Source organism: Equus przewalskii, chromosome 7 (assembly GCF_037783145.1).
Source record: "Equus przewalskii isolate Varuska chromosome 7, EquPr2, whole genome shotgun sequence".
Lineage (NCBI taxonomy): Eukaryota > Metazoa > Chordata > Mammalia > Perissodactyla > Equidae > Equus > Equus przewalskii.
Window position 1 is genome coordinate 39,877,533 of NC_091837.1, and position 26,055 is coordinate 39,903,587.

At 45.5% G+C, this 26,055-nt stretch overlaps 1 protein-coding gene across 11 annotated transcripts in view; it reads right to left on the reverse strand.

Annotated features, from left to right (window-relative positions):
* GNAL (G protein subunit alpha L) overlaps nt 1-26,055 on the reverse strand; it is a 147,118-nt gene that overhangs the window by 92,667 nt on the left and 28,396 nt on the right. For 2 of the 11 annotated variants that reach the window (XM_070629661.1, XM_070629659.1), the window contains exons 2-4: nt 7,345-7,417; nt 6,593-6,647; nt 6,314-6,433 (exon numbers count right to left, since the gene is read on the reverse strand). In XM_070629661.1, the coding sequence (XP_070485762.1) occupies nt 6,314-6,433; nt 6,593-6,647; nt 7,345-7,417 (248 nt within the window). Of the gene's footprint in view, nt 1-6,313; nt 6,434-6,592; nt 6,648-7,344; nt 7,418-7,505; nt 8,191-8,519; nt 8,776-22,751; nt 22,814-26,055 lie in introns of those variants that run through there. The other 9 variants (XM_070629654.1, XM_070629652.1, XM_070629653.1 and 6 more) reach the window with 9 other exon arrangements.

Here is a 26,055-nt window from a genome sequence, read left to right on the forward strand (position 1 = left end):
TAAATTAAATGGGAGCAAATGTGGCCAAACGTTAGCTACTGATGAATCTGGTGAAGAGTATATGGGAGTTCGTTGTATTATTTTTGCATTTTGGGGGGATAAGTTTAAAATACTTCCAAATAAAAAGTTATTATTTATTAGGAATATTCCTTACAATAATATTTCAAAGAAAAAAATGGAATTTTTAAAAAGTGTCTTCACTGCAGCTCTAGTATGGTTACTGTATCTAACTGAAATATTTTATTCAAACGATAGCAAGTCCCTTTATTAGTATACCAGGTGTCCAGAATGAAGTGTAGCATCAATTCTCCGTGGGGTTCCACTCCTCCTGAGCATTCTGACATAAGCAATGTCAGGCCTGGAAGCAGCTGCTGACGGAGGAGGTGGCCTTTGCCCAATGACAAACTCCCAGAGTGCCATTCCAAGGGCAGATAACAGAAGAGTGGCCTCTTTATGAACTCAGGAATGGCTTTTCCAAAGATACCTTGCATTTCACCGCTCCCTGACTAGAATCGCTGACTCCTTCTCCATAGCCTTACACACCTGACCTTACTCATCTTGGTATCCACAGACCCTTAATAAGCTCGTCGAATAAACACGGAGGAAGCAAGAGCAGCTAATGTGACCTCCTGCACTTCCTCCTACCTTCCCCCGAGCGGCACTTTCACATGGTTTTGGCAGAAAAAGCCGTGGGGATCATGAATGCTATCCCACTGAAGACCGCTGTCTGTAGTCCACTCTGTTACAAAAACCTTTCCTTGGAAAGAAACAGTCAGCCAGGGAAGCCATGTTCCATCTTTGCCAACTGCCAGGGTGCTCCATACACAGTCAGGGAAATCAGCAAACTTCCAAGGCAGACGCCTCCCGGCAAGTTCTCTAGCAAATACAGGGGAGGTCCAGGTGGCCTCAGAGAACCTGCTGCTAGTGAGGCACAGAATGGAAGGGCAGGACAAAGACAGCAGAGATGGTGGAAGGAGGAAGAGCAAAGTCTGTTTAAGAAAAGCTGACTGAAACTACGGTGGAGAAAGAGGAAGAGGGCTGAGATCGGGGGCTGCTGGTGACAGAGACCAGGAAGGAGGTTACCTGGGAGAGCGCTCACCTGGGCACCTGTGCTCTGAGAGGCACAAAGGCCCAGATTCCGGAGCAGTTAGGGCCAGGCGACAGCCTGACAGTCCTTTGGGGATAATTCCAGACACCTCCCTGCAGGCATGTTGAGAGGTGCTGGGGACATCAGCTCCTGACACGGATAGGGAAAATGGTTTATAAATGAGTTTTAAGGCAGGGCTGCAGCGTGGGGTTGGCTGGGGGTGGAACAGCTGGAGGGTTCAGTGTCCACGTGTCTCTGGAGTATGCTGTCCACTTCTTTCCCCAGGCGGATGCTCCTTCTAGGTCCTGGCTTGGCCCTTGAACGCACAGAGACAGTCCCAAGCCCGCAGGGCTGTTCTCCCGAGGGCTCCTGTTCAAGGCAGCCAGTACCCCCAGGGGTGGTTTAGGCCAGTGCAGCCGAGATCCGAGAAGAGCACACTCAGAGCAAGGCCCCAAGGTGCCCCGTAGAGTAATCTCCAGTTATGAACTACATCTGAAATGATCTAAGATGACACTTTTCTCTGATGCCATAGATAAAAATCTTTAAATAAGAGTTTCAGACGACTGTGGAACGTACGTTGCAGTTCCTGCTTCTTACACTTGCCGTTTCCTTTCTCTCTCTCTTTTTTTTTATTGGCACCTGAGCTAACAACTGTTGCCAATCTTTTTTGTTTTTCTGCTTTTTCTCCCCAAATCCCCCGGGTACCTAGTTGTATATTTTTAGTTGTGGGTCCTTCTAGTTGTGGCATGTGGGATGCCACCTCAGCATGGCCTGATGAGCGGTGCCATGTCCACACCCAGGATCCGAACCAGTGAAACCCGGGGCCCCCGCAGCAGAGCATGCGAACTTAACCACTCGGCCACGGGGCCACCCCTTTCGCTTTTAACACACACATTAAATCTCACCTCCTCAAAAGGCCAAGAACAAGAGGCTGCTTGGGAGATGGATTTACATGCCATTTTGAATGGAAGGGTGGGTTGACTGTTTTGGTGCTTGAATGGGAACCCTCCTTTCTTCAACACTGGTCACGTCCCAGCCAGCCAGTCCCCCGATTTGTTCCTCCCACTGCTCCTTACTGAAATGGACAAAGAACTCCGTTATACTCTAACAGGCACTTAGTGACGTGCGAGTTGTGGGGAGAGCAAGGCGGGCGGTAGAGAGAGGAAGAGGCCTGTCGCTCTGGGAGCTGATACAACTGGCCTGTCATTTTCTGACAGTGCTGGGTCCAAGGCTCTGATGAGGCTGAGGGGCAGATGCTGGGGACCCACATGGGGGCTGCAGCTGGGGCTCCCGTGGGAGAACTCACTTCTGCCTGATTTACATTGGGGGCTTCAAAGACTGTTTGAGCAGGAGGCAGCGGGATTCTGTTGGTTAAAAAATCATAAAGACGACCACTAACCTGGATGATATGAATTCTAGAGCTCTGCACACATTCCCTAGAAGACACAGGACAAGCACACAGACGGGAGCAGCTGAGAGCCATTTGGCTCAGGCACGGCTCTTAGTCCGTCCACGGACATGCTCGTCCACCCTCCTAAGAGCAGCTCCAGGAAGCCCAGCTCCCGGCCCTGTTCTCCACTGAGTGGCAGGCCAGTGCCTCAAGGTCACCTCTTTAGAAGAGTGGTGGAGCCAAGACCCACAGAGAGCAGCTGGGCTCCCAGGTCCTCACCCCTGTCCACTGCAGTGAGCCAGCCTGTATCCTAATGAAATGCTTGGTATTTTCTCACATGGGAGGAGAGGAATGAATAATTCTCGCTCTCTGGGTTTATATTGACATGCAATTCTCATAAACGTCAACCTTGGAAATATCGGGTGGTACTGATCAAACTGCTTTCAGATCAGACTGCTTTCGCATTTCTTATTAAGCCTTATTTATCCTCGTCCCCTCAAAAAATATAGCAACACACAATTTGAAGAGAGCTAATAAAACATCCACGTTTTGAGAAGAAAAAAATCACACAAACAAATGAATAATTCAATTTAATTCAGTAGTGGTTTTGGTTTGATATTGTGCTAAGAGTTTTGGGGAGGAGGGGGGGTAACCACAATATTTTTCTAAACAATGAAGTGATCTATATTCTGTCATGAGCATCTCCTAAGACCATTTATTTCCTATCACTTCATGTGTGGATGAGCTGGATGCAAAGACATGGTGCCAACCAGTGAAGGGGGTCCTGAGTGGAGCCAGTCCACAGCCAAGACCATCTGGATGTATACGTGAGGAAAAAACTGCAAACAGCAACTGCCAATTAACCACCCCAGCCCAAACCAAGCTGCCCATGATCCTTCAGCTGCATTGCTGCGACACCCCCCAGAATGGTTGCCCTACTTCATCCCTTGCCTCCCTACAATCCATTCTCCACTCACAGCCAGAGCGATCTTGATAAAACACAATCAGATCACGTAACTCCACTCACTGCTTGGAACGCTCCACAGCCTTCCAGATCAGGACAGACTTGGCCTATGAGGCCAACAAGGTCGGGCCCCCAGTGCTTTCTACGCTCTCCCATAGCAACCCTTGGCTGCATGGGTGTCATCTGCTATCCACATTGGCCTTCTTTCTGCTACAACCTAAATTTCATATAATTCAACTGAAATTCAAATGGAAGGCAATATGAAGAACAAAACAACAAAAGGTAAACCCGTGTGTGAGATTCTTAGAGGAAATTCTTAAGATACCTCGAAGGCAAGTTTAGATTTCATTATAATGAGCAATCTCATGTAGAAATTTTAAATTTAGAGGAAATTCTTAAGATACCTCGAAGGCAAGTTTAGATTTCATTATAATGAGCAATCTCAAGTAGAATTTTAAATTAACATTCTCCAACTTTTTCCTATTTAAAGAACTCTGAAGTTAACTTTTAATGATAGGATATATCTGGTTCAAAAATTATTTTTTATCTATAGGAAAATAAACTTAAGACCCTCAAGGAACTGGATTATGACACTGAAAACCTTCCTCAAAGATTTAATCTCAAAAAAGTACTAGATTTAGTAAATTAGTGTTATCTTTACTATTAAAATACTTAATTGAGCTCTACTTTTATGATTTTTACAGTATATATTTTCTTTAAATAAAAGCTAATTTTCTCCAAATGTACCAAGTGTTATTAGTATATAAGTCAGAGATTTGACCTAATATCATTCTTAGCGAGGATCCTCAAAATGCAAATCCAAGACCTATTCAATCTAATAATATAAGTGGCATGAATATTTCAGAGCACTATGGAACAAATGTTACCGAAAATTTTGTGCATATTAAAATAAAAAATTGCATTTTCAGAAAGTTATATATTTAGATATTAATTTCCTAATTTATGTAAATGTAGGTCTATTACAAACATAGTCTCATTTGACACGGACAGAGACACATATGACAACAGAATGTTAGGCTTAAAAACTACCGGAAAAAAAGGTATTACCTCTGAAAGAGCATTATAATTGCATTTGCATCTGCTGGTTCCCAATTCTCTTCCATTTTATTGATAATTAATTAGGGCTTCTGGTAATCACTTTTAAGTAGCCTAAACAGATCTATATGAAAACATATGTGCTCAAAGGAAGTGGTCTCTTGAGTTTTATTTTTTTATTAAAAATATTCATGATTTAGCACAAAAAACACTTCCAACAAGTTAGGTGCTTTGGATTCCTTAGTAATCCATGTGGAGTTACTGACTGCTCCCGAATTTCGGATAGAATATGGGACCCCTTGTTATGTGTGAGTTTGTCGAGAAGAGAAGAGAGAAGACGTGACTGATTAACACATCTTCATTCTAATTCTCCTTATATGCTAAGAATAATCAGAACCATATACGAGATGTTTTATGATTCCTTTTAGGCAAACATAAGAGGACAAATTCAAGAATTCAAATATACGCCTATGAATGACTAAATCTGAAACTGAATGGAAGGCCACTCCTGATTTCAGCTAGGACCTTGTAGTCTGGGACGACTTCTCCACTACGTGAAACATCATGGAGCACCCGGAGGGCATCCTATAGCTCTAGTGGGCTGAATCACTGCCTTGGCCCTACCCCCACATCATCTCCCTTACCCTCCTCCAAGCCAGCCAGTTAAAGACACAGTGTAGTAAAAAAGTGTGCCCACCGCCCCTAGCCCCTTTTTCTAGCCAGTCTGCCATTCCTAACTCCTTTTTAGAAATTCTAGAGATCTCACTGGCTGCATGGGAATGCTTATCAGAAGCAAAAATCACATGAAAGGATGCAAATAAGAGCTTTTTGGAAAAGGAATTCTTATCAGCCATCCGGATACAGGCCTATAGAACAACCGCGTGCTGCTGAAGAGAGGGGTGGGGAGGGAGGCGCACACTGCCCCAACTTCAGTCAGGGCAGCATCTACGTATTTCACACGCTCGTTCTCATCCCTTTCCCTTCGAAGAAAGGATTCTGAGAATGAAAAATGTCTCAAGACCACCATGCCAGGCTTTGAAATACTGTTGTTGACGGGTACACACACACCACACACACACACACACAAGTAGGCTCTTTTTGCACAACTGTAAGAATGATTTTCTGAGAAATTTAACAAATACATTTTTCTTTTAAACATGCTTAATTAAATTACCAAATAACAATATTTAAAAGAAATGTATATCCACCAAACAAGAGAAAACTAATATTCATATCATCCTTAAGCAATACTGCCATCCAAGTGATCAGGAAAACAGCCCTAAATCCTGCAGACGTAAAGCAAACTACATTTTCCCGTGATAGTAAATATGGAGAAATAACACACAGTATATGTGTTATCATTTACAGCACGCATTCTCTTCTCTTCTGATCTGAAGGATGCGCATCTTAAAAATAAACTGAATTCTATTCTTTCTATTATTCCCATGGAGGCAATCACATACCATAAAGGATTTCTTTCTACTCACGTAATTTCTACTCTTTTGTTATCTGGGAAACTGCTTGTTAATTTAGAAACACATATAGCCAAGCGTACTATCAATATGTCTTAAAGGTATTCTGTCTTCCTGATTATCAACCTCACCAATATATTCATAAAAGCATTTCTCACAATTCTATTGTCTAATATTTTTAACAAATGTTAATATTTTGGTGTGGAGGAAAGCATTTCTCTTAAGCAGAGCTCGATTTTGAAGTTAATAATGAGTTAACATTAACATTGAGTCTCAGTAAGCCATCTCATTAAAAATGGCTCCATCTTGCAGCACTTAGACTATTTCAATAAGCATTTACTTACCTGGGAATATTCAAAGTCAGTAATAGGGGCTATACTCTTGATATAGTCTGATCGAAATTGGTTTTCGGGGTTAGCCAGAGGAACTGGAGGTATTATAGTACTCATCGCCGAAACAATTGTCTAAAACGGAATGAAGACAAAAAATATATATATATGGATAAACATCACATTTAGGCTCCATGTATGATAATCTAAAATATATAATTTCTGTGTACATAGTTTCAGAGAGCAGAGTACTTAACCTTTCTAGTCAACAAATATTTAAAAAATAGTTCTTACCACAATAGCATCTTTAACATTTTTCCGGATGTCCAGAATTTTTTGTTTCTTTTCCCTGTATTAAAAGAGAATTGTTACTTAGTTTACCTTTAGCGCTTACTTGAATCAATCGAGTGGGATTTTAAATTTCCAGCTCAGCATGGGGCTAGACTAAGGTTCTACAAGAGGTCAAGGTCAACATCAACCCCAGGACACAGCTGCAAAGCTTTTATCTGGAAAAGGAAACATCCCCCTTTTCTAGTTTGTACTCTAAACAAACCTGAATGCACACATTATAATCTATATAGCTTTAAATAACCACACAGGGTATACAAAACATGGCAAAATCATCATGAATATTGCATATAAAAACTAAACAGCTACACTTGTAAATATATTTTATTTGACTCTAACCATATGTTGATACTTATGAATTGAAATCCATGCAGACAAATGATATAGAGAAAAGTATACATTGACATATTGGTTAAGTGTGCTCAGAGCAATACCAATAATACAGATCAATACTTCAAGAATACGTAATAAGTCATATTTTGCTACGCAAGTTATTTTATTTTTTGATCTAGACTCTACCAGAAAAAGGATTTGCGTAAATATATCAAATTCGACAACACACTTCCATATTTCTCTCCCTAAAAGGTGTACTCAGTGATCAAATTAACTGTTTAGAGAAAGCACTTCTGGGAAGGCTGGGAGAGAAGTGGCAAAGTTTGCATGCAGTTTGGTCAAAACCGAAACGGATCATTCCTTACTCGGGATTAAATCCATTGACGTGCAGGATCCTCATTTGTTTGACAATAGTGCTTTTCCCAGATTCACCAGCCCCTACAAATAAACAGAAAGAATGCTGTGATCTGTAGCCCCGATACCGTTGCCATCTCTCACGCCAACCCAGACTGAGCAATTATCCTACCCCAACGCAGGCATATTCAACACTCGTCACCTCTCGGCTGGAGGAGCTGGCCCTAGTCGCTGGCGGCTGCTCAGTGGCCGGCGGTGCGCTCCTGGCGTGCGCTCCGCTCGGGCCGGGAGCCGCCGCGCGCCCTCCGGCCTTACCCAGTAGCAGCAGGCGGTGAGTCGCTTTGTAAGCCAGGCGCTCCTTCTGCAACTGCTTCTCGATCTTCTTGTTGGCCTCGCGTCGTTCTTTTTCATCGACGCCCTGGTCTTCTGTCGTCTTGCTGTTGCCCAAACACCCCATGCCTGCCCGCTTGGATGGAGGTCAGGCACACTTAGGAATTTGCACAAAAAGCAATGGAGAGTTGTAGATGTGTGTGGTTCCCGCGACGGCTCCTCTTCCTCGCTGCTGAAAGAGATGGTCTGGTCTCTCGGTGTTTTCCGATCCGAACAGGCTTTTCTTCTCCCTCCCCCTGCCCACCGCAAACTCCTAACTAAAAAGGATGCAAGGAAGACGCGCAGAGTCAAGTGCGTTTTAAAGATAATTGTTTAGAATTATCTTCTGGATAAATAGCGTACAACGAACGGAGACAGGAGCCCAGAGCGCCGGGCTCTGCTGGAGCGAGCCCTGGTGGCGCTGCGCCCTGACTCGCCCCGCGTCCCGCCGCTCGCACCCAGCGCCGCGCTCAGCCCCGCCCCCAGCTGCGTGGGCCGGAAGCGCCCCTCGGGGACCCAGAGGTGGCGGCGCTCTTGGCCAGGTGCCGGGACCCCCCCAGGTGGTGGGCGAGCGCGGCGCGGAGAGATGGAGGGCGCCGCTGGGTCCCCGCAGGGCGACTGTGGGCCCCTGCCGGCCAGCCTGCGCCCTGCTCTGTCCCTGCCGTCGGACGCGCGCCCCTCTCGGGTCCAGGGACCCTGGGACCTCCGCACCGTGGGGAAGGGGAGCTGGCCGGCTGGGGGGTTGGGGGGCGGGCCGCTTGTCCCGGGGTTTCGGAGGGCCCTGGCGCTAACGGTACTAGAGGGGTCGGAAGCTGACCTCTAGGAGCCCGGCCCTCGGGAGGCTCACCCGCGAGCGGTCCGGACTGCGGCCGCGTGCCTCTCTCGCACCCCGAGCCCGGGAGAGTGGGTCTGGGCGTGCGCTCCCCGCCGATCCCTCGGATGCCTCCCTGCTCCCCGGCAGGCGAGGACTCGCGCAGGATCATGCATATTCTATCAGGGAGGAGGATCTGTGAGAGGCTCACCAGTCATACTGCCTTTGTTCCGTTCATTTTCTAGACTATTCCAGCGCACCCACGCCACCGCCTCCCTTAGGCTCCTGTCTTTACCTCCAGCCCCCGTTTCTCCTTTGCAGTTCTCTGAACAGCTCTACTACTTTTCTACAAGACACTGTGGCCTCGAACTTGGCATTGTGGCCGAGGAACAAATGAGGGCAGACTGGGCTGTGCTCTCATTTATTGGGACTGGGGGTGAGCTGGAGCCGTCTGTGACTGCTGCAGCCACGACAGAGGCCGCCAGCCGCGTTGCATTCGCACTGCTGGACTTGGGGGAAGGAGGGCAAAAGAGGCGACCGAAAGGAGTCGTGGATGCCAGCACTTGCGCGTGCGTTGCCCTTACAAGTGTGCGATGGTCTCCAGGCTCGGGGTGCCCTCAGCGCTGCACACCGATTCTTTACACGCCTTTGCTCAGCTCTGTCTGCCAGTGCTCCACTTTCCTCCAGACCCACAACGTTTCCCTCACTTTCAGCATGGCCTGGGCTTCTTCACAGAGAGCAAACGCCACCTGGCCGGGGCTCCCCACTCTGCTGTCCCTGTCCTACCCTTCTCAGGGACACCGTCTCCCTCACCCGGTTAGCCGTCTCCTCTGGCCCTCCCCTCTTTCTTCAGCCTCCCCTTTTCTACTAGCTTGTTCCCTCAAGCAGACAAACATTCCACTCTGTCCTGTTGAAAACCAACAGCACCTCCTTCAACAGCACTGTCTCAGGCCTCTCCTTATTTCCACAAGTTTTCCTCCTGCCCACTGCAGCCAAGGGTTAAAAAGGGAATCTGACTCTGGCCTGTCCTTCCTTACCTCCTGTCCACCCCTCAGCACCTGCTGCCCTGGCTTTGGCCCATCCCTCTACACTATTCTCTCCAGGGTCATCAGTGGCTTCCCAGGGGCTACACCTCCTCCGTGAACTTTGGTCTTTACCTTCTTTGACCTCTCTGTGGAGCTGGCTCTGACCCTCCTTGAGATGCTCTTGTCCTTTGGCTTCCTCCACATGGCCGTTTTGATTTCCTGGCTAGTGGAGGTGTCTCAGTCCCAGCGCAGCCTGTCTCCCCGCATGCCCGTTCCTGGCGGGGCTGACTGCATCCTCCATTCACTGTACACAGCTCTGACTGTATCCACGTCACATCTCCAGCCCAGCTCGCCCTCCTGTCCACTGCTGTCCCCAGCACACCTCCACCTCCACACCTCACAGAGAGCTCCAGTTCAACCTGCCACGGACTGAGCTCATCCCCCGGGCCCACCTCCACACCTGCAACCTGCTCTTCTCCCTGTTTCTGTGCATAGGCCCTCAATTCTCCAAATCAGAGCATGGGAGTCATTCCTGGCTCCTGTTCCTTCTTGCAAACCTAAGCAGTTACTCTGGTCCTTTGGGTCTGTTTCCTAAATATCTGCCCTGTTCTTTGCACTCCATCTGCCATTACCATGGTCTTAGATCCCTAATCTAATCTGGATTGTGGCTGTGGCCTCCGGCTTACTTGCTCCAGTGCACCCTGCACAATTTTGCCACAGTGACAATACAAATCTGACTGTGTCACTGTCCCCACTACCTACAAGCGCTCGGCCACAGTCCTTCAAGACTGGGTGGATGTAAACTCTGAGGCTTCAGCTCACAGGTCTCTCCACTTCCCAGCTCTCCCCACCCCGACCCGTCCTTTCGACTGCTTGTACTTCCTGAACACTCTGGCTCATCCTTGCTGCACGTGCAGCTCCTCTCTCTGGGATTCCTGTGGCCCCTTCTTCACTTGGCCAACTCCTGGTTATCCTTCTAGCCTCGCCACTCCCTCCACAGTCACAGGCAGGCACCCCTTCTCCGTGTCCCATCATCTGTCACCTTGCATTGTAACGGTTTGTTTACTGCTCTTTCAAAACTCCACTGACTGTAGAGTCCCTGAGGCCGGGGCTGAGTCTGTCCTTCGCAGCTGCCGCAGCTGCCACACCTGCACCTGCTCAGTGTCTGGCCCGGAGGAGATGCCCCTTGAACCTCTGTCAAATGGATGAATGAAATCACAAAAGCCAAAGAAAATTCCTGCTCAAAGTGTGGGTTCTCATGAAGGGAGTTTCTCAAACAAATTCTGAATTCATAAAACACTTGTCCAGTTTAGTACTATATTGAACATAAGAATACTCTTTAAAAACAAAAGCAGTAAATTACTCTTCTTGACACAGGCAAACATACGGTGCCATGCTATGTTCTCAGCTGGGTTAAGAGTCCTAGTGTGTGGAAGGACACTATTTAGCACAGTTGTCAGGCCTCACACCTTGTGAGCACCAACTCTTATATTCACACGTGGCAATGTCAGCTCAGCCCATCCTGTGGCTAATCAGGCAGTCAGAGGCGAGAAAAGGTATATGAAGATAGCATAGTGCAGTGGGATGTTTACAAGGATTTGTCATTTTTTTTAATACCAAGATTTCCATAAATGGTTAATTAGAAGAGAAGGGGACAAAACAAATCCCATGAAAACTTATGAAGGAAGAATTAAGTTAGAACCCAGGAGCTACACTTTAAGACAGCCTGACAGTCAGTTACCCTAAAAACATAGCAAAAGGTTTCCACTTATTCAGATCTAGAAGTTAGGGTTAAAGATAACGTTTTATATGTGGGATTTGATAAGGATTAGATAAACTGATATGATGAAAACACATACCATCATATACCCAGGATGTTAATATATCAATAATACTAACATATATGCACTGTAAAATTGCTTCTACTAGTTTTTCAGTGAGCGCTGGCACTGGGCTAAATCCTTTCCATGGAATAGTTTATTTAGTATTTGCAATAATCCTAAAAGAAACTATTGTCACCATTATTTTACAGAAGCTTAGAGGGGTGAAGAAGAGGTCTATCTGAGATAGAAACCCTCGCAGCCTGGCTTCACTGGCTGCTCCAAACAACCTAAAGTGTGTCCCACAGTACACTGCTAAACACCCTAACATAAAAGCGATGTCCTTATACAGTGATGCCACATTTCTTAGGAGAAATGCGAAGCCAATCTTTACATAGCCTATTATCAAAAGGAGCTCAAGACATTTTTTTTTAAACCCAGTCACCTGGCCTTGTCCTAGTCTGGTTTGGGAAACCGATCCTTGTTCGTGTTTCAAACCAGAGGATCAGAATCCAGAATCCCAACTGGCTCACCTGGAGCAGCAGGAGCGGAGCCGATGGCAGTGGAGGCATCTGTTGCCAGGCAACGGCAGTACAGCAGCAGCGCCCTGCCCCAGACCAGCAGCGCATTCCCACCTGCAGAGCCCAAGGGCTGTCCTGCAGCCGGGTGTCAGCAGAGGAGGTGGAGGCAGCGGGTCAGGGAAGGTGGGCCAGGGAAGGCCCTGCTCACGTCAAGGAGAATTGGGAAGACACAAAGTTTGGGGCAAAAAGGCAAAGGTAAAACAAAATGGTGTTTTCCTCACTCTTGTTGATGTTTAAGACAGATAGGGTGTTTCGGAAGTCTTAATGCATTGGAAAGTTTAATTATTGAAATTTCTTTTATACTTAGTTTTGTGGATTTTGAATAATGATTTTAAAATTTGTTTTTGCTTCAGTCTCTCTGATTGCAGTTGGCAAATATTGAAAAAAACTGCACCTGTTCTCTGGTTAGCTGAATTCAAGTCCATGTTAGCAATAAGGAGGAAATTCGTTTCTCGTTGTAAGGAGGCTCCCCACAGAAGTTTAATTAACAGCTGGATAAAAAAATTCAAGGAAATTGTTTCAATTCATGACAGCCTAGATCCAGGAGATGCCAAGCTAGTCTGAAAAATGACTAGAGTGCTATATAGCACAAGATAGTGGATACACTGAATTTAATTTTAAAAAAAAATCAATATTTAGGGGCCGGTCCCATGGCCTACTGGTTGAGTTCGGTGTGGTCCACTTTCACAGCCCAGGTTTGGTTACTGGGCTCATACCTATAACACTTGTCAGCAGCCACACTTTGGCGGCGACCCACGTACAAAATAGAGGAAGACTGGCACAGATGTTAGCTCAGGGAAAAGGTTCCTCAAGAAAAACAAATCAGTATTCAAAAACTTTAATGCTTTCAGTAGCATTTTATACTTTAGCAGCTACTAAATGTTAAAACTGCACTAGGACTTTTGGAACAGATATATCAAAAATTTCAAAAGAAGAAAAACAAAATAGTTTAGGAAAGGTGAACAGTCACTAATTCAACGCAATGAGAATGCTCCAAGGGACTAAAAGCTGCAGCCGGTTTTGCAAACAAACTTGGCGGTGCCAGCACGCAGCCAGCAAAGTGACCGGTGTGTGCACAGCTGCCATTCCAGTTCGTGCCATTTTAGACAACTTGCCGCTGTTGTATCTCCTTTCTTTCTTAGTGTCTTGCTGGGAATAACCTGTGTAGATTATTTTCCATTCTTAGCAGCAGAGCTCACTCACTCCACAAAGCTCACTCTAAAAATATTGTGGTCAATTTTTCACATTTTTATAGAAAAACAGGGAAATGTTTTCAGTGTTCCCTTTCTGTACATAATATTCTGCATTCAAATATTTTACAATTTATTGAAATAATTTCTCTTATTTTTTTTCTTACCCCCACAGCAAAATAATAGGAAGTAGCTTTCGGAAGTGCCACCCATAAAGGGCAGTGATGCAGTCTCGTTCAACTGACAGCTTTAAAAGCCACAACAGCAGCGAGTCAGAAGGAAAGCTATGTTAACTGTCTCTGACTCTGCCCCACGTCCAAAAACCCAGGACTGAGATATCCTCGTGGGAATACACAACTCAGTGTCACAGCGGGAGTTTAGTTACGGCACGAACATGAAGTGGGATGGTGCTGAATACATTTAAACAAAACAAAACAATGAAAACCAATTTGTGCAGAATGAGGAATCTGCAAACAGAATGAAACTATCAATGTTTTGCAGTTCAAATAATCAAGGAAAGCCACCAACCAGGTTGTGAGGCAGAGACGCGGGAAGGGCCGTGTGTGGACGGTTAGCGTATTGCAAGAGAAACCACACACGCATCAAAGGCGCACTGAAAACACAGCTTACTATCCAGAAATCAAACGAGGGGCTCAGGGACCAGAGGAGGATTGAAGAGTAACATGTGGACAGCACAGACTAGCATCCCTGTCCTTTTAATCCTGCTCTTTAACCTCAAATAGCCTCACAAGATATGGAACCACTGCAGACTGTCAAACACGTGTTGTTTAATTAATATGTTTAATACTGACGTGAAGTTTCAAAAATTGTCTAACTAGTTTTAACGATATTTCTTTTTTTCCTAACAAACATAAGACGAAGTAAAATGTAGAAATTGCAAACAAATCTACATAGATGAACACAGCCTAAACCCTAACAAATACTTCACGATAAACAAAAGTTTCAGCACTCAGTTCTAGATACGAGGGTTTTCTGGTTCTCAGATAACTATACTCACTAACATCTTTTCTTTTCCTGTTTAGACTCAATCTCATGCAGTCTCTGGAGTGATAACAGTGTGTCCAGTAATTAAGAGTTCTCTTCCAACATATTTTCTTATAAAGTGAAAGTGAATCAGACGCCATAAAGTCCCCTCATTTGGAACAAAAAGGAAGGCAATGTGGATGCATTTTAAATGCTTAGCAATGTTCTCTTGGTATCAGCGAGGTGCCCCTGTGGGATGTCACGGCTGTGAGAGGTGTGGTGATATGAATCCTGGTCTTAACACCCTAATCTGATGCTGAACTTCAGCAATGCCCGCCTGCCTCACAACTGTTGTCACATGTGAAGCAATCATGTCCCCATATACTGCAAGAAAAGATAGTTAAGAGAACCTCATTTTGCATCTACACAACGTAGCTTCCTATCATTGAACATGTTTATTTCTACCCACAGGCTGTCATCTAGAGAGACACACTACAAAAAGGATAAGCAAACTCTTAAGACCGATTTCTTACATTCTGGAGCAGTTGGGAGCATAAGACAAGTACACTCCAGCCATTCAGAGGGCAGCGTTGCCAATCTGTAGGAAACAAGGGCTGGAAGGTGTGGTAGGGACTCAGGGGGATGTGAGGGCCCATGGAATTGGGAAAAGCTTCATCGAGGAGGAGGGACCTGAGGCTTGTCTTGAAAGATGCTGGGACTGGAATGTGTAGAACGAAGGTGCACAGTTCAGGTGAGAAAGAACTGAGTAAGTGAAGAGAAACGGAAGTGGTACTGCACAGGAGGGAGAGGGGCAAACGGTGACAGCTCAGCCTCAGAGGTCGGGTGAACCAGATGAGCGAGGGGAAAACACACATCCCCGGTATAGCAATTTTTCTTAGGGTGTAAGAAAAATGCAAGTGTGCGGCTCAGTGGTGAAGAGCATGGGTTGTTGAGCAAGAGTGCCTGGGCTCAAAGCCCTCTTCCTCTCTGTGATTCTCAGCTTCTGTCTCCGTAAATGGGTGAGGACAATGGCCTTCACCTCAGAGGGTGGTGGTGACAATTATACGAATCAGTTCATCTTATCACAGTGCCTGGCATGTAGCAAGCTCTCAGTAAAGGTAGCAATTATTATCATTCAATGTTAATTTAACGAATACAAATCCATTTTATTCCTCCACGAGGCAGCATGTTGATGTCCTGGAAGAGCTCCTGAGTTTTTCTACCAGGCAGACACACAAACAAAGAACTGTAGTCTAGTCAACAAAGACTTGCTGAGTGTCCACCTGCACTCAGCTGAGCAGAGTACTAGCTGCTAGTTGGGAACATTAATGTGTGAGACATGCTTAAAATCATAAAAAATGCACATGTGACAGATGAATGGATAAACAAAACGTGGTCTACACATACAGTGGAATAGTATTCTGCTTTAAAAAGGAAGGAAATTCTGAAATGCTGCAACATGGACGAACTTTGAAGACATTATGCCAAATACAATAAGCCAGTCACAAAAGAACCAATGCTGTATGATTCCACTTGTATGAGGGACCTAGAGTACTCAAATTCATAGAGACAGAGAGTAGAATGGTGGTTGCCAGGGGCTGGGGGTAGGGGGGAACGGGGAGCTATTGTTTAATACTGTAGAGTTTCAGTTTGGGAAGATAAAAAAGTTCTGTGGACGGATAGATGCAATGGCTGCACAGCAATGTGAATATACTTAACGCCACAGAACTGTACGCTTAAAAATGATTAACATGGCAAATTTCATGTTATATATATTTGTCACAATAAAAACAAGAATAGACTTCACATGCAGCCTCTTCGTTGTGACAATGGTGGAAGAGAGAACTCTCTTTTGGTTTCAGGCTATTTGTTTAGGCGACGTCAATTCCTTGTTTAGAAACATTTACTGCAATTATAGTTTCTTACCAGAAGGTGGCAATGTAGAGCCAGAAGGACAGACGGAGGCTCTGAGGATGCTTTCAAAGCAATGTATTTCATTCATTCATCCATCATAAAGCATTTTCTGAATGCCTACACACACACAGCCTTGGAATTACAAGGATGAATTAGACGTTCGCTCTGATCTCAAGCAGTCTAGTAGAGAGGGACAGACATGCAATCAAGTAAATGGGAACAAGTTCTCTGAATTCCATAGACATTACAGCGGGAACACGTTGGGGGGCGGGGGGTCATGTGTGTGGTCAATGATAAAAGTGAAGAAAAAATAACCTTCACTTTCCTACAGCAAGGTATGCTAATCTTTGTAAGTCACCCTTCATCTTAATTTTAAAAGGACACCGAAAGGTGCTTTATTTCCAGCATCTCATCTGATCATCACAACAGCTACAAGATGCACATTATTATCCACACTTTGCAGATAAGGCTGTTGGTCTGACGGTCCCACAGTGGCCTGAAAGGGTGGGGTGCCTGTCTGATCTCAAAGCCTGTGCCTTTTCCAGAAGGAACTCTAAGGCCCTTATAGGGTGAAGAAAATCGCACCATTCTCTCTTCTACTAATTCCAAGAGGAAAAATCAAACAAGCCCACCTCCTTTCTAACTCAGTTAGGCAGATTAATCTGCATATAATGACTGATGAATTAATTAACTCTTTGCCCAGTTGCCTTAGCAACTGGTTTCTTTTAGAATTTGGCTTAGTTACAGAGTTTAAAGCAACAGTATTCCTTATAATAGAATGTCAAATTGTATATGAAATGAAACAGAACATAAACTCTTTTTATCACAGGTGGGAACTATGTGTCTTCCTCAGAAAAGTTGGAATGGCTCTTCCTAAAGCTTGCCAGGCTGTTGATAAAGAATAAGGGAGATAAGAGCTTATATTTGTCTATATTTGCCACTACATGGTTTGTTTGCACTTGCCATTAAGTAGGAGCCATTTGATGGATTTAAACTATAAATAAATTAAATATTGACATTTAAAGGCAGTCTCTGATTGCAGACAAATCCCAAACCATCTTAGATGTATCATGGGATTGAGAAAATGGACAAATGTATTGATGTTGTTAGTGAGAGTCAGGATTTTAAGAGGGAAGAAAGGATGTACAAATGTGGAATGAGAGAAGGCAGGGAAAATCCCGTGGGGATGGATGGAATTGCAGCCATCAGTATAAACTCATGATTTCTAAAGTATGTTTGTTCATGCTATATGTCCATGATTATGTGCACATACATGTGTGCTGTGTACACGTGTATGCATGTATATGTGTACATACATGCATATATTTCCTAGTGCTGTCTGCTGAAATGACCAAGAAGGTAAGACACTCCAGCAGCAGAGAGCATACCCAGTGCCCACATCTTGGTCTTTAGTGTTACTCACCACCAAAAGGAAGCAGGGCTCCTCAGAGAAATGGCTGGCTCCAGCATTGGGGTAGGGGAACTACGAGATAAACCTGGAACATTGTTATGCCAGAAAGTAAGAAAGTGCTTAAGAAAGGTCGGGGGCATGTCATGAGGACACAATAGCCAGACTGAAGGGCCTCTCATTTGGCCACATCTGGGGTGATTTCAGCACCACAATATTTAAGTACAGTAGTGAATTCTAAACCACTGAAAAATATAGGGATATCTTGAGTCCGTGACCATAACAAATAGATAAATAAATAAATGGGGAGAAGGGACGGGTGTTGCCCACTGGCAACTAGTGACTGTGGAAGGAACGGGAGAATCCTGGAAGGAGAGAATCAGCATTTGCAACCAGAAGAGTGAAGTTTGGATCAGGCAAGATTCAGCAACGGAGGCTAATTGTAGGGAAAAATGTTCATGAGGAACAGGATATCTGCATGTCTCCCCCTAGACTGCTTATTAGTTGCAAAGAGAAAAATAATAACCACACAGTGGAGGAACTACACAACAATTTGGGTAATCAAAGTAAACAGCATGAAAGGGGGAGGCGATGGACATCGTCTGCTCCAGATGTAGACCCAGGGAGGACACACAGCGTCTATGTAGTATTCTGGCCAGGGAGGCATAACCTGAACTTAAATCAGGAGAAAACATCAGGCAGACCTAAAATTAAAAAGAAAAAAAGGAAGGGAGACTGTATTCTTCAAAAATGGTACTGTTATATAAACAACAACAACAAGGGCTGTGGAAATGTTCTGGGTTAAGGGAAACTGAAGAGAGAGACCAGACCCTAGACTTGATCCTGTAATGGAGGGGGAAAAAATCCAATAGAAGACATGGGGGCAACTGATAAAACTGGAATACAGATGGTAAATCGGATATATTCATCATTTCAATGTTAAACTCACCAAGATTGCTAACTGTACCTTGGTTATGTGAGAAGATATCCCTGTTCTTAAGAAGTACATACTGAAGTCTCTGAGGAGCCATGATGCTGACAACTATCTCTCACATGATTAAGAAAAAAACTCATATGTCGACCTCTATACCTCATATCTAGAGAGAGAGCAAATGACGCGGCAAACGAGGAAAACGTTAGTAACAGGCGAGCATGGGTGACAGGTCATCGGGAGCTCTTGGCACTCTTCTTATTCTTGAAACTTTTCTAAGTTTGAAATTATTTCCAAATGAAAAGTCAAACAGTTAAAATACCACCACAGGGATTCTCTGCTCTACAAAAGGTGCACAAGTGCATTAAAAATCAAGTGCCCCAGGGCATCTAGGTTTGAGTGTTGCACTCTCCCGGCTGCACACCCTTGTTCAGTGGACGACCTACACACTCACAGGCTCCTGTTCATGGCCTTAGAGGTACCTCTAGCGCATGGAATATGGCTCTAATGCCTGGCAGCTAAGAGCAAGTCTGACCATCCTCAGCCACGGTGGTTATTAGAGCTCCTTTAGCAGTGGTTGAGTCTGGCAAACCACTGGCCATCTCCTGGGAAACGGTGCCCATCACACTCATCCTCAACTGTTCAATGCAGGACTCACACCATGCAGTTTTCCCATTTGGCCTGGAAGGAGCTGTCTCTAATTCCCTCTGGAGTCACTGGTCCAAGGGGAACGCGCTCTGAAGCCAGGAGGTGGGGATGGGATGGGCAGTGAAGGGCACCACGCTGAGCTCTGCCCATGGGAGTTCAGACCTTCCAAGATGCCATCCCTCCCTTCGGGGAGACTGGAATCCAGCCCCGTGGGGAGACATAACTGCCCCCAGCAGATGCAACAATACATTTTACAGGCATCAAGCCTCAGAAGCCGAGAACTGGGGGCAGTTTGGTGGGGCTGCGCTCAGGCAGGGCAAAAGCTTGCTGGGAGGCAGACAGCCTGCAGAAGGCCCCGAACACTGCAGGCAACAGAGGGACCACTGCTAACAAAGGTGTGTGGGGAGGCACAGGCTGTGTGCAGGTGGAGGAGCAGCCAGGTAGCTGGAAAGCTGGGTCTGTGGGAGATTTTGAATATTCAAATACTAAATGCAAGTCAGGCCTTTATCTGGTAATGCTGAGGTACCCCCAGACCTGTGAGCCTTGTCCACTATCTTCTGTGAAGGAGAAAGGACCATATGCTGAGTATTCTCCCGGCCCTGCAGACCCACCCCGCGTGCCCAGGAGGCTGGCCTCTGCAGACCACCTCATCTGGGCTCCCTGGCCTCGGCTCCCACGGGTGCAGAGGGGATGGAAGGGTGCAGATAGAGGTAAGGGTACTCCCCCCAGTTCCCCGCCTGTGAGGCTGTGGACTGGCCGTGGCTTCATCCTTCACTGAAAGCCACCAGCTCCTGGCCGGAGGCCCCTCGCTTGGCTCCAATAGCTGCTCAGGCCTCCTGTGCTTTAGGCCTGAGGTGGCAATGGCTCCTTGCTGTTGCCAGCCCTGGGATGTGGCACCATCCCTTACTGGGTTCCCTAACCCTCCCCACACCTTTATAAATAATACCTTCATCAAGTATTCTTAAATAACCAGGTTTGAATGGGGATTTGTTTTCTGCCAGGATCCTGACCCAAACAGTGTCCTTTTTTTCTGGGCTGATATGTCCCTGTGCTGGGCCCATGGTTTGGGAAGCAGAGCCATCTAGATTTCAGTCCCCACTGCTATTTTGGTCAAGTGTCCTTGTGCAGTTGAAAACCCGCACAACTGTATTCGGCAGCCCTGGCACACTGTCAAGTTCTGGGCAGGCTGTGATCTGACATGGGCTATCCTTTCAGAAGGAAGATTAATCTGTGGACTGAAAAGATGGGAGAAGGGGCAAGTGGGCAGTTAAATCTACTGCAGAGAACTCAAGGTCCGGCCAGTGTGGTGAAGATAACAGACATTAAAAAGAAGACTGGAAGGGAGAAACATTCAGAAAAACTTGCAAGAACTTGGTGGGATGGGGAGAGGGAGAATGAAACAATGGCACGAGATTCTTAGAATTCTTAGAATTTCAGAAGACAATATACACACATAAAGCATTTGTAGGTCATTATTGCAAAGACACAGGCTATTTTTCTTCTACAAAGATGATTAAAACATGTACAATAAGCTAATTTTGTATGTAGTCACCAGATAAATATTCAGCCACATATATGTTTTTCAATCTTTAATTTTGAAGTAATTTCGAACCTCCGGAAAAGTTGTACGAATAGTGTAAATATCTTCCACATACTCTTCCCCCAGATACTCCAATTGTTAGCATTTTGCCACATTTGCTTTATTATGTATGCTCCCTATCTATGCTTTCATGTTTCATATTTACACATTTTTCCCTGAGACATATGAGAGTTAAGTGGCAGACATTAGGCCCTTGTCCATGTGTATTTCCAAGGAATGAGATTGTCTTACACAACCACAAACATTTCTACAGTCCATCCTCAAAGTCTGCCAACAGAACCATGACGACCCTCAGGGCAGCCCCATCCTGCTTCCAGGAGCCAATCCACCGTCACAACAGCATTCAGTTGTCATATCTCTCTTTTAACACAACTGGGAAATTTTCACCTTGCAGTTGACGTGGGAAAACTACTGTTAAGGATGCTCTTCATGCGCTGAAAGAGGCTGTTGTCATCACCAGCAGCTTCTAAACAATACGGCTAAATCTACTCAGACACGTGCCTGTCCCCAAGCGCCTTCTGCCAAGAGGCGGCAGGATTCCCGCCCGTCTCTTAAAACGAGTGCTGCACAAAGGCATCGTACGGGTGGCCGGTGCTCCGTTTAATCCTCATGCATGAGATTGCCTGTGGTATTATTATTTAACTTTCTAATTAGTTAAAAATAAAACCAGTACCTCTACATTAAAAAGAAATAAAACCACACAGAAATATCTTTAATAAATCTATCCCCTCCATGGAAAGAAACTAGAATAGATCTGGAGATGTGCTGCCACGTTAGTCCCAAGTAGGCTGCAGAACAACAGAGACAGTATCGCCCTGCTGGTCCAGAGCTGCCTGTGTGCAGACTCCCGTCTGTGAAGAGGAAAAGGAAGAGGGCGTGAGGGGCCCCAACACACTGCTGGCACCCCGGAAGGGAAGGCGTTCACTATTCCTTTCTGTTCTGCATTCCCTCAACTTTTCACAATGAATTTGTATTCTTTTTAATTAAAGAGACCAATGGACAACTATTATTTAAATTTTCCCTGTCTCACAGTCGCCCTCTCTCCATTTAATCCAACTCTCTTATTAATACCACTTGTCAATACTTTGCTAAGTGTCTGCTGATCCTCGCTCTGGCCCAGCAATTTCCGCTCCGCATTTTAGTTCAGCCTTTCCCTTTATCTGAAACGCTTTCTCTCGTGGGCATCTCTGCACGTCTGTGCAGATCCTCTTGCAATCCTGGACTCAATTCAGTGACTCCTGCTCAGAGAGGACCCTGGTCCTCCAGCCACTCGCCTCATGTAAATCCCTCTGGCCCCTGAACCCCCTCCCTGCCTCATTGCTGGGGTCCTTCGTGAAGCCGTCTCTCCACTAGAAGAAACCCCTCCAAAGGCTGTTTCCTACAACCTCCACTGAGCGAATGAAAGAAAGACTCTGCACGCAGCCTCCACTTGCTGGTAGGTGGCATTGCATCAGGAACCTAGAGCCGATGCCACGAAGTGGCCGGGGTCCTCGGCTAGCCCACGATGTCACCGTGTTCTCCATGATGCCTGGGAGGCTCTGCACGGGGCCACATCTAGCTGATCTGTGTGTCATACCTGTCAGCACCAATGGGAACAGAAAACTCCCAACACTCAGCTATTTCACCTTCATTCATGCTTCACAATCCTTTGTTTTCTCTATCCTAACGAATGATCCTATGATATTAAGAATCTGAAGCAATGTATTTATGGACATAGATTTTCCATGAACACTGTCATCCTTTTAAAATCTATAATCCATAAAGGAAAGAATTTATGATTGCATGTGAATTTTCCTAGGATAGCAGAATTACTCTCCAAAAAAAATTCAGAATAACAGGAAATATTTTTTCCCTTTATTGAATATACTTCTAAAACATTTTATATTCCTGTTTAACCAAATAAAGTGTTTTCAAAGTATCTTTCCTTGATTTTATAGGCTCTCATAGAAAACAAAAGAAACAATAAAATCTCTACATTCTCCAGTGTTTTCTTTCATATGAGAGCGAAATGCTTGCATGCAGGAGGCTTTTTAAAAAATATATTTTATTTTGGAAAATTTCAAACATACACAAAAGCAAACTGAACAGTCTAATGAGCCCCACGCACCCTCCCCAGCTCCAGCAGTTACCAACTCACGGCTCGTCTTATTTCATCGGTCCCCATCTCGCTGCCTCCTCCTGTATTACTTGACGCATCTCTCAGATGTCCTTCCCCACCCATACATCTCTCAGTATATCTCCAAGACAGGGGCTCTTTTAAAGTGATACACTCACAATGTCATTATTGTCCCCGAAATAAGTGACAGTCATTCCTTAGCGTCATCAAATATGCAGTTGGGTGTGAGGAGGCTCTCGAGCCCGGGCCTCTGGAGGGGGCCTGGCTTCATTCAGAGGTCCAGACTCTAGTTCCAAGACCCGGATGTTTCAAGGACCTCTGGATATGGATCCTCTCACCAAACCCAAGCTGGGAATTACTGCTGCAAGATTTACTGGTGAAGTGTTAGTGATACGGAGAGTGTGACTTTTCTGGCTCCTGGTATTCTTTGATTGGATCTATTGAAACAGAAATTAAAAATTCATCTTATGCTTAAAAAAACAATCCCACCAAACTCCAGATGTACAATCGAGTAGGAAACTGACAGACTCTTTATTGGTCCCAGCTGTGATGCTAGGGATTTGGTCATTTCTTTGTCATCACCCCCTTTCCTTTAAAAGCTGAGTATACAATAAAAAGAAAAATCTGATTTCTTCTAATCTAGTTAATCCTGTTTTTACTATACATGCAAATTATCAAGCCATTGCTAATTTTCCCCAAGCTTGCTGCTCCCTGAGAGCAATTCCTTTGGGCCACACCACCATGCTCCGGCCCTGGGAGCTCCAGTGATGATGGCTTCAGCTTCATCCAATCTGTGTGATTTGATCCTTTTGTGTAAAGAAAAGGTTACTGCCCTGCCCTAACCCCTCAACTCCACCAAGAAACCACTGAGCCGCTGGAAAGATGGCTTCCTCTGAACCCAGAGCTGTTGCAGAAGACGAGGCCACTTCCAGGCCTTCCCAGAAATGGGAACACTAAAGTCTTGAAAATGGCGATAATCTGCAAATCAAAATGCATGCAAACCTCCCCACAACGTGGCAAAGCAGTCTCTTCACACAGCAGGTGCTGTGAATTCCTCATCTCTAAACTCTGGTGCAGTTCTTTACCTTCTCACCTGCTTCACCTGCTGGACGGCTGGATTTGTTTGTGTGGCTTTTACCACGTATTCCCCCTCCCCCCCCCAAGTATGGACTGTTGATGACATGCCAGGTGTCGTCCCAAGGAGTCAGGGACGCGCACACTGATGGGCTGTGGGTTCTGTTAAGGATTCTATTCTTTATCCCAAGGATGGCGGGAAGTCCGAATCAGGGCAGTGACAGGGACGTTTTGGTTTCAGAATAATTCTGTCAGGTGGAGAACAGATTACTGGTGGACAAAGCTGGAATCAGGTGGCAGTGAATGGACTCCAGGAATGTACAGAATCACACAGGCACACAAGTCCCGGGCTTGGATTTTCATTTCTTTAACACAGAAAAATATTCCCCAAAGAGAACACACAGAGGAGGGGACGGGACTCTGCTGCCGCTTTAACTCCAACTAGAGAAAGCTGCTGTGTGTCCAGGTGAGCGCCGGCCAGGCCTCATCAGTGCGCTCCCCTCAACCTAAGGGCAGAGCAGCTCGGCCACCTGGAACGGAATTCCTCAGACAGACGGACCGCTTTAACTTCCCCTACAAACAAGGGACTAGAGGAAATCGCCCAGCACTCATCAGTCACATCCAGCAGCTTAATAAATGCTAGTTTTCTAACAAAACACAAGCTAGGACGGCAGCCATCTCCAGGTTATCAGTTTTGACACGGAGCGTCCCGGGCTCACAGTTGTCAGACTGCAGGAAGCGCCCCTTCCCGTCGCCAGCCGCGCAGGGAGACGACCCAGGTTTCCTATGTGACAGCACCACCTGGTGGCTGGTTCGCGGAATAATCAAGCACCAGCACAGATCTTCGGCATTTCTAACACATTCAAGTGTGAACAGCCCACCAGGCACCACCGTCATTACCTTCTCAGCAGGACGGCGCAGTTTTATTTCTTCTTCTCTCCCTAGGTGCTATTTCTTACATGCCAGTTAATCAAAACTCAGAAAACAATAGCATCGCCTTTGCTCACTCCTTCTCTCTCCCCTCTTCCTAATGTTGCTGTTCTCCGTCTCCCTAAACGGCCCTGTACTTCTGCTTACATCACTCCTGTTAGCTGTTAAATTGCTGTGTTCATCATCAGTTATTGTGTTCTGCTGACGTAACGTTTACACTGATAAAACAGTGTTTCTAAGTATACTGACATCTTAATTTGTTTCAAAAGTTCCATATATTCCCCCTAAATTTGGAAATGTTCATAAGGTCCATACTTAGAAACTTGGAATTAAGATTCTTGATATTGCTAACCTACAACACAATTAAAATTATAAAAATAGAGGCAAAACTTGACATTATTCACTATTAAACAGATATCCTCTGAGTTAGGACACAAAGTACAAAATTACATGTGGTTCAGAACAAAAGGCTCTAGAATCTAGAATATTTAAGGAACTATGACAACTCAACAAGAAAAAGACAACCCAGTTAAAAAAGTGAACAAAGGATCTTAATACACATTTCTCTAAAGAATATATACAGGTAGAAGGGGCGGAGCAAAATGGCGGGGTGAGCCAACCGAGGACTCTCTCTGCTCCAAACAACAAAAAAGGACTCGAAGAAAACCCTGAATTTCAGCTAATAAACCTAATGCCAGGACTCAGAGACCTACAATATCAAAAGACGGAGGACAGAGACCCTGCTGCCAGCCTCGGAGGAGCTGGAAGGGGGTAGGAGAGAACTTCCCTCCATCCCCTAGAGTCTGGGATCACTGAGTGGGTGCGGGAAGGAGTGGGGGAGGGGCCGCGTGACCAGGGGATCATCCAGGACTCCCGCCGCTGGTTCAGTGGAAACCCGCTGCCGGGAAAAGCTTCCGTGCACAGGGACCCCATAAACCCAGGGCCCCAGGAGACCAGAGAACAGAACTGCTGCGAATCCAGATCGGTGTGTGAGGAAAAACCCCCCTCCCTCATGGAAAAGCGCACTGGGTGCCGCCATCTTGCCCGAAGGCAGAGCGCTCAGAACGTGCGGCTCTCAACCCCCATCTAGTGGCGACAGGCTGTAACTGCAACCAAATCTACCATCGTGCGAAAAAACCGCTCCTCTAACATCCAGCAATTTATAAAAGCCCCAGACCAGAAGGAAAACAATAAAAACACAGAATTAAGTCCTAAAGACTTGGAAATAGGTAAACTAAGTGAAAATGAGTTCAGGGCAGCTATAATAAAAAAACTCAATGAGGTAGAGAGAAAGATAGAGAAACAACCAACAAGTTCTGGA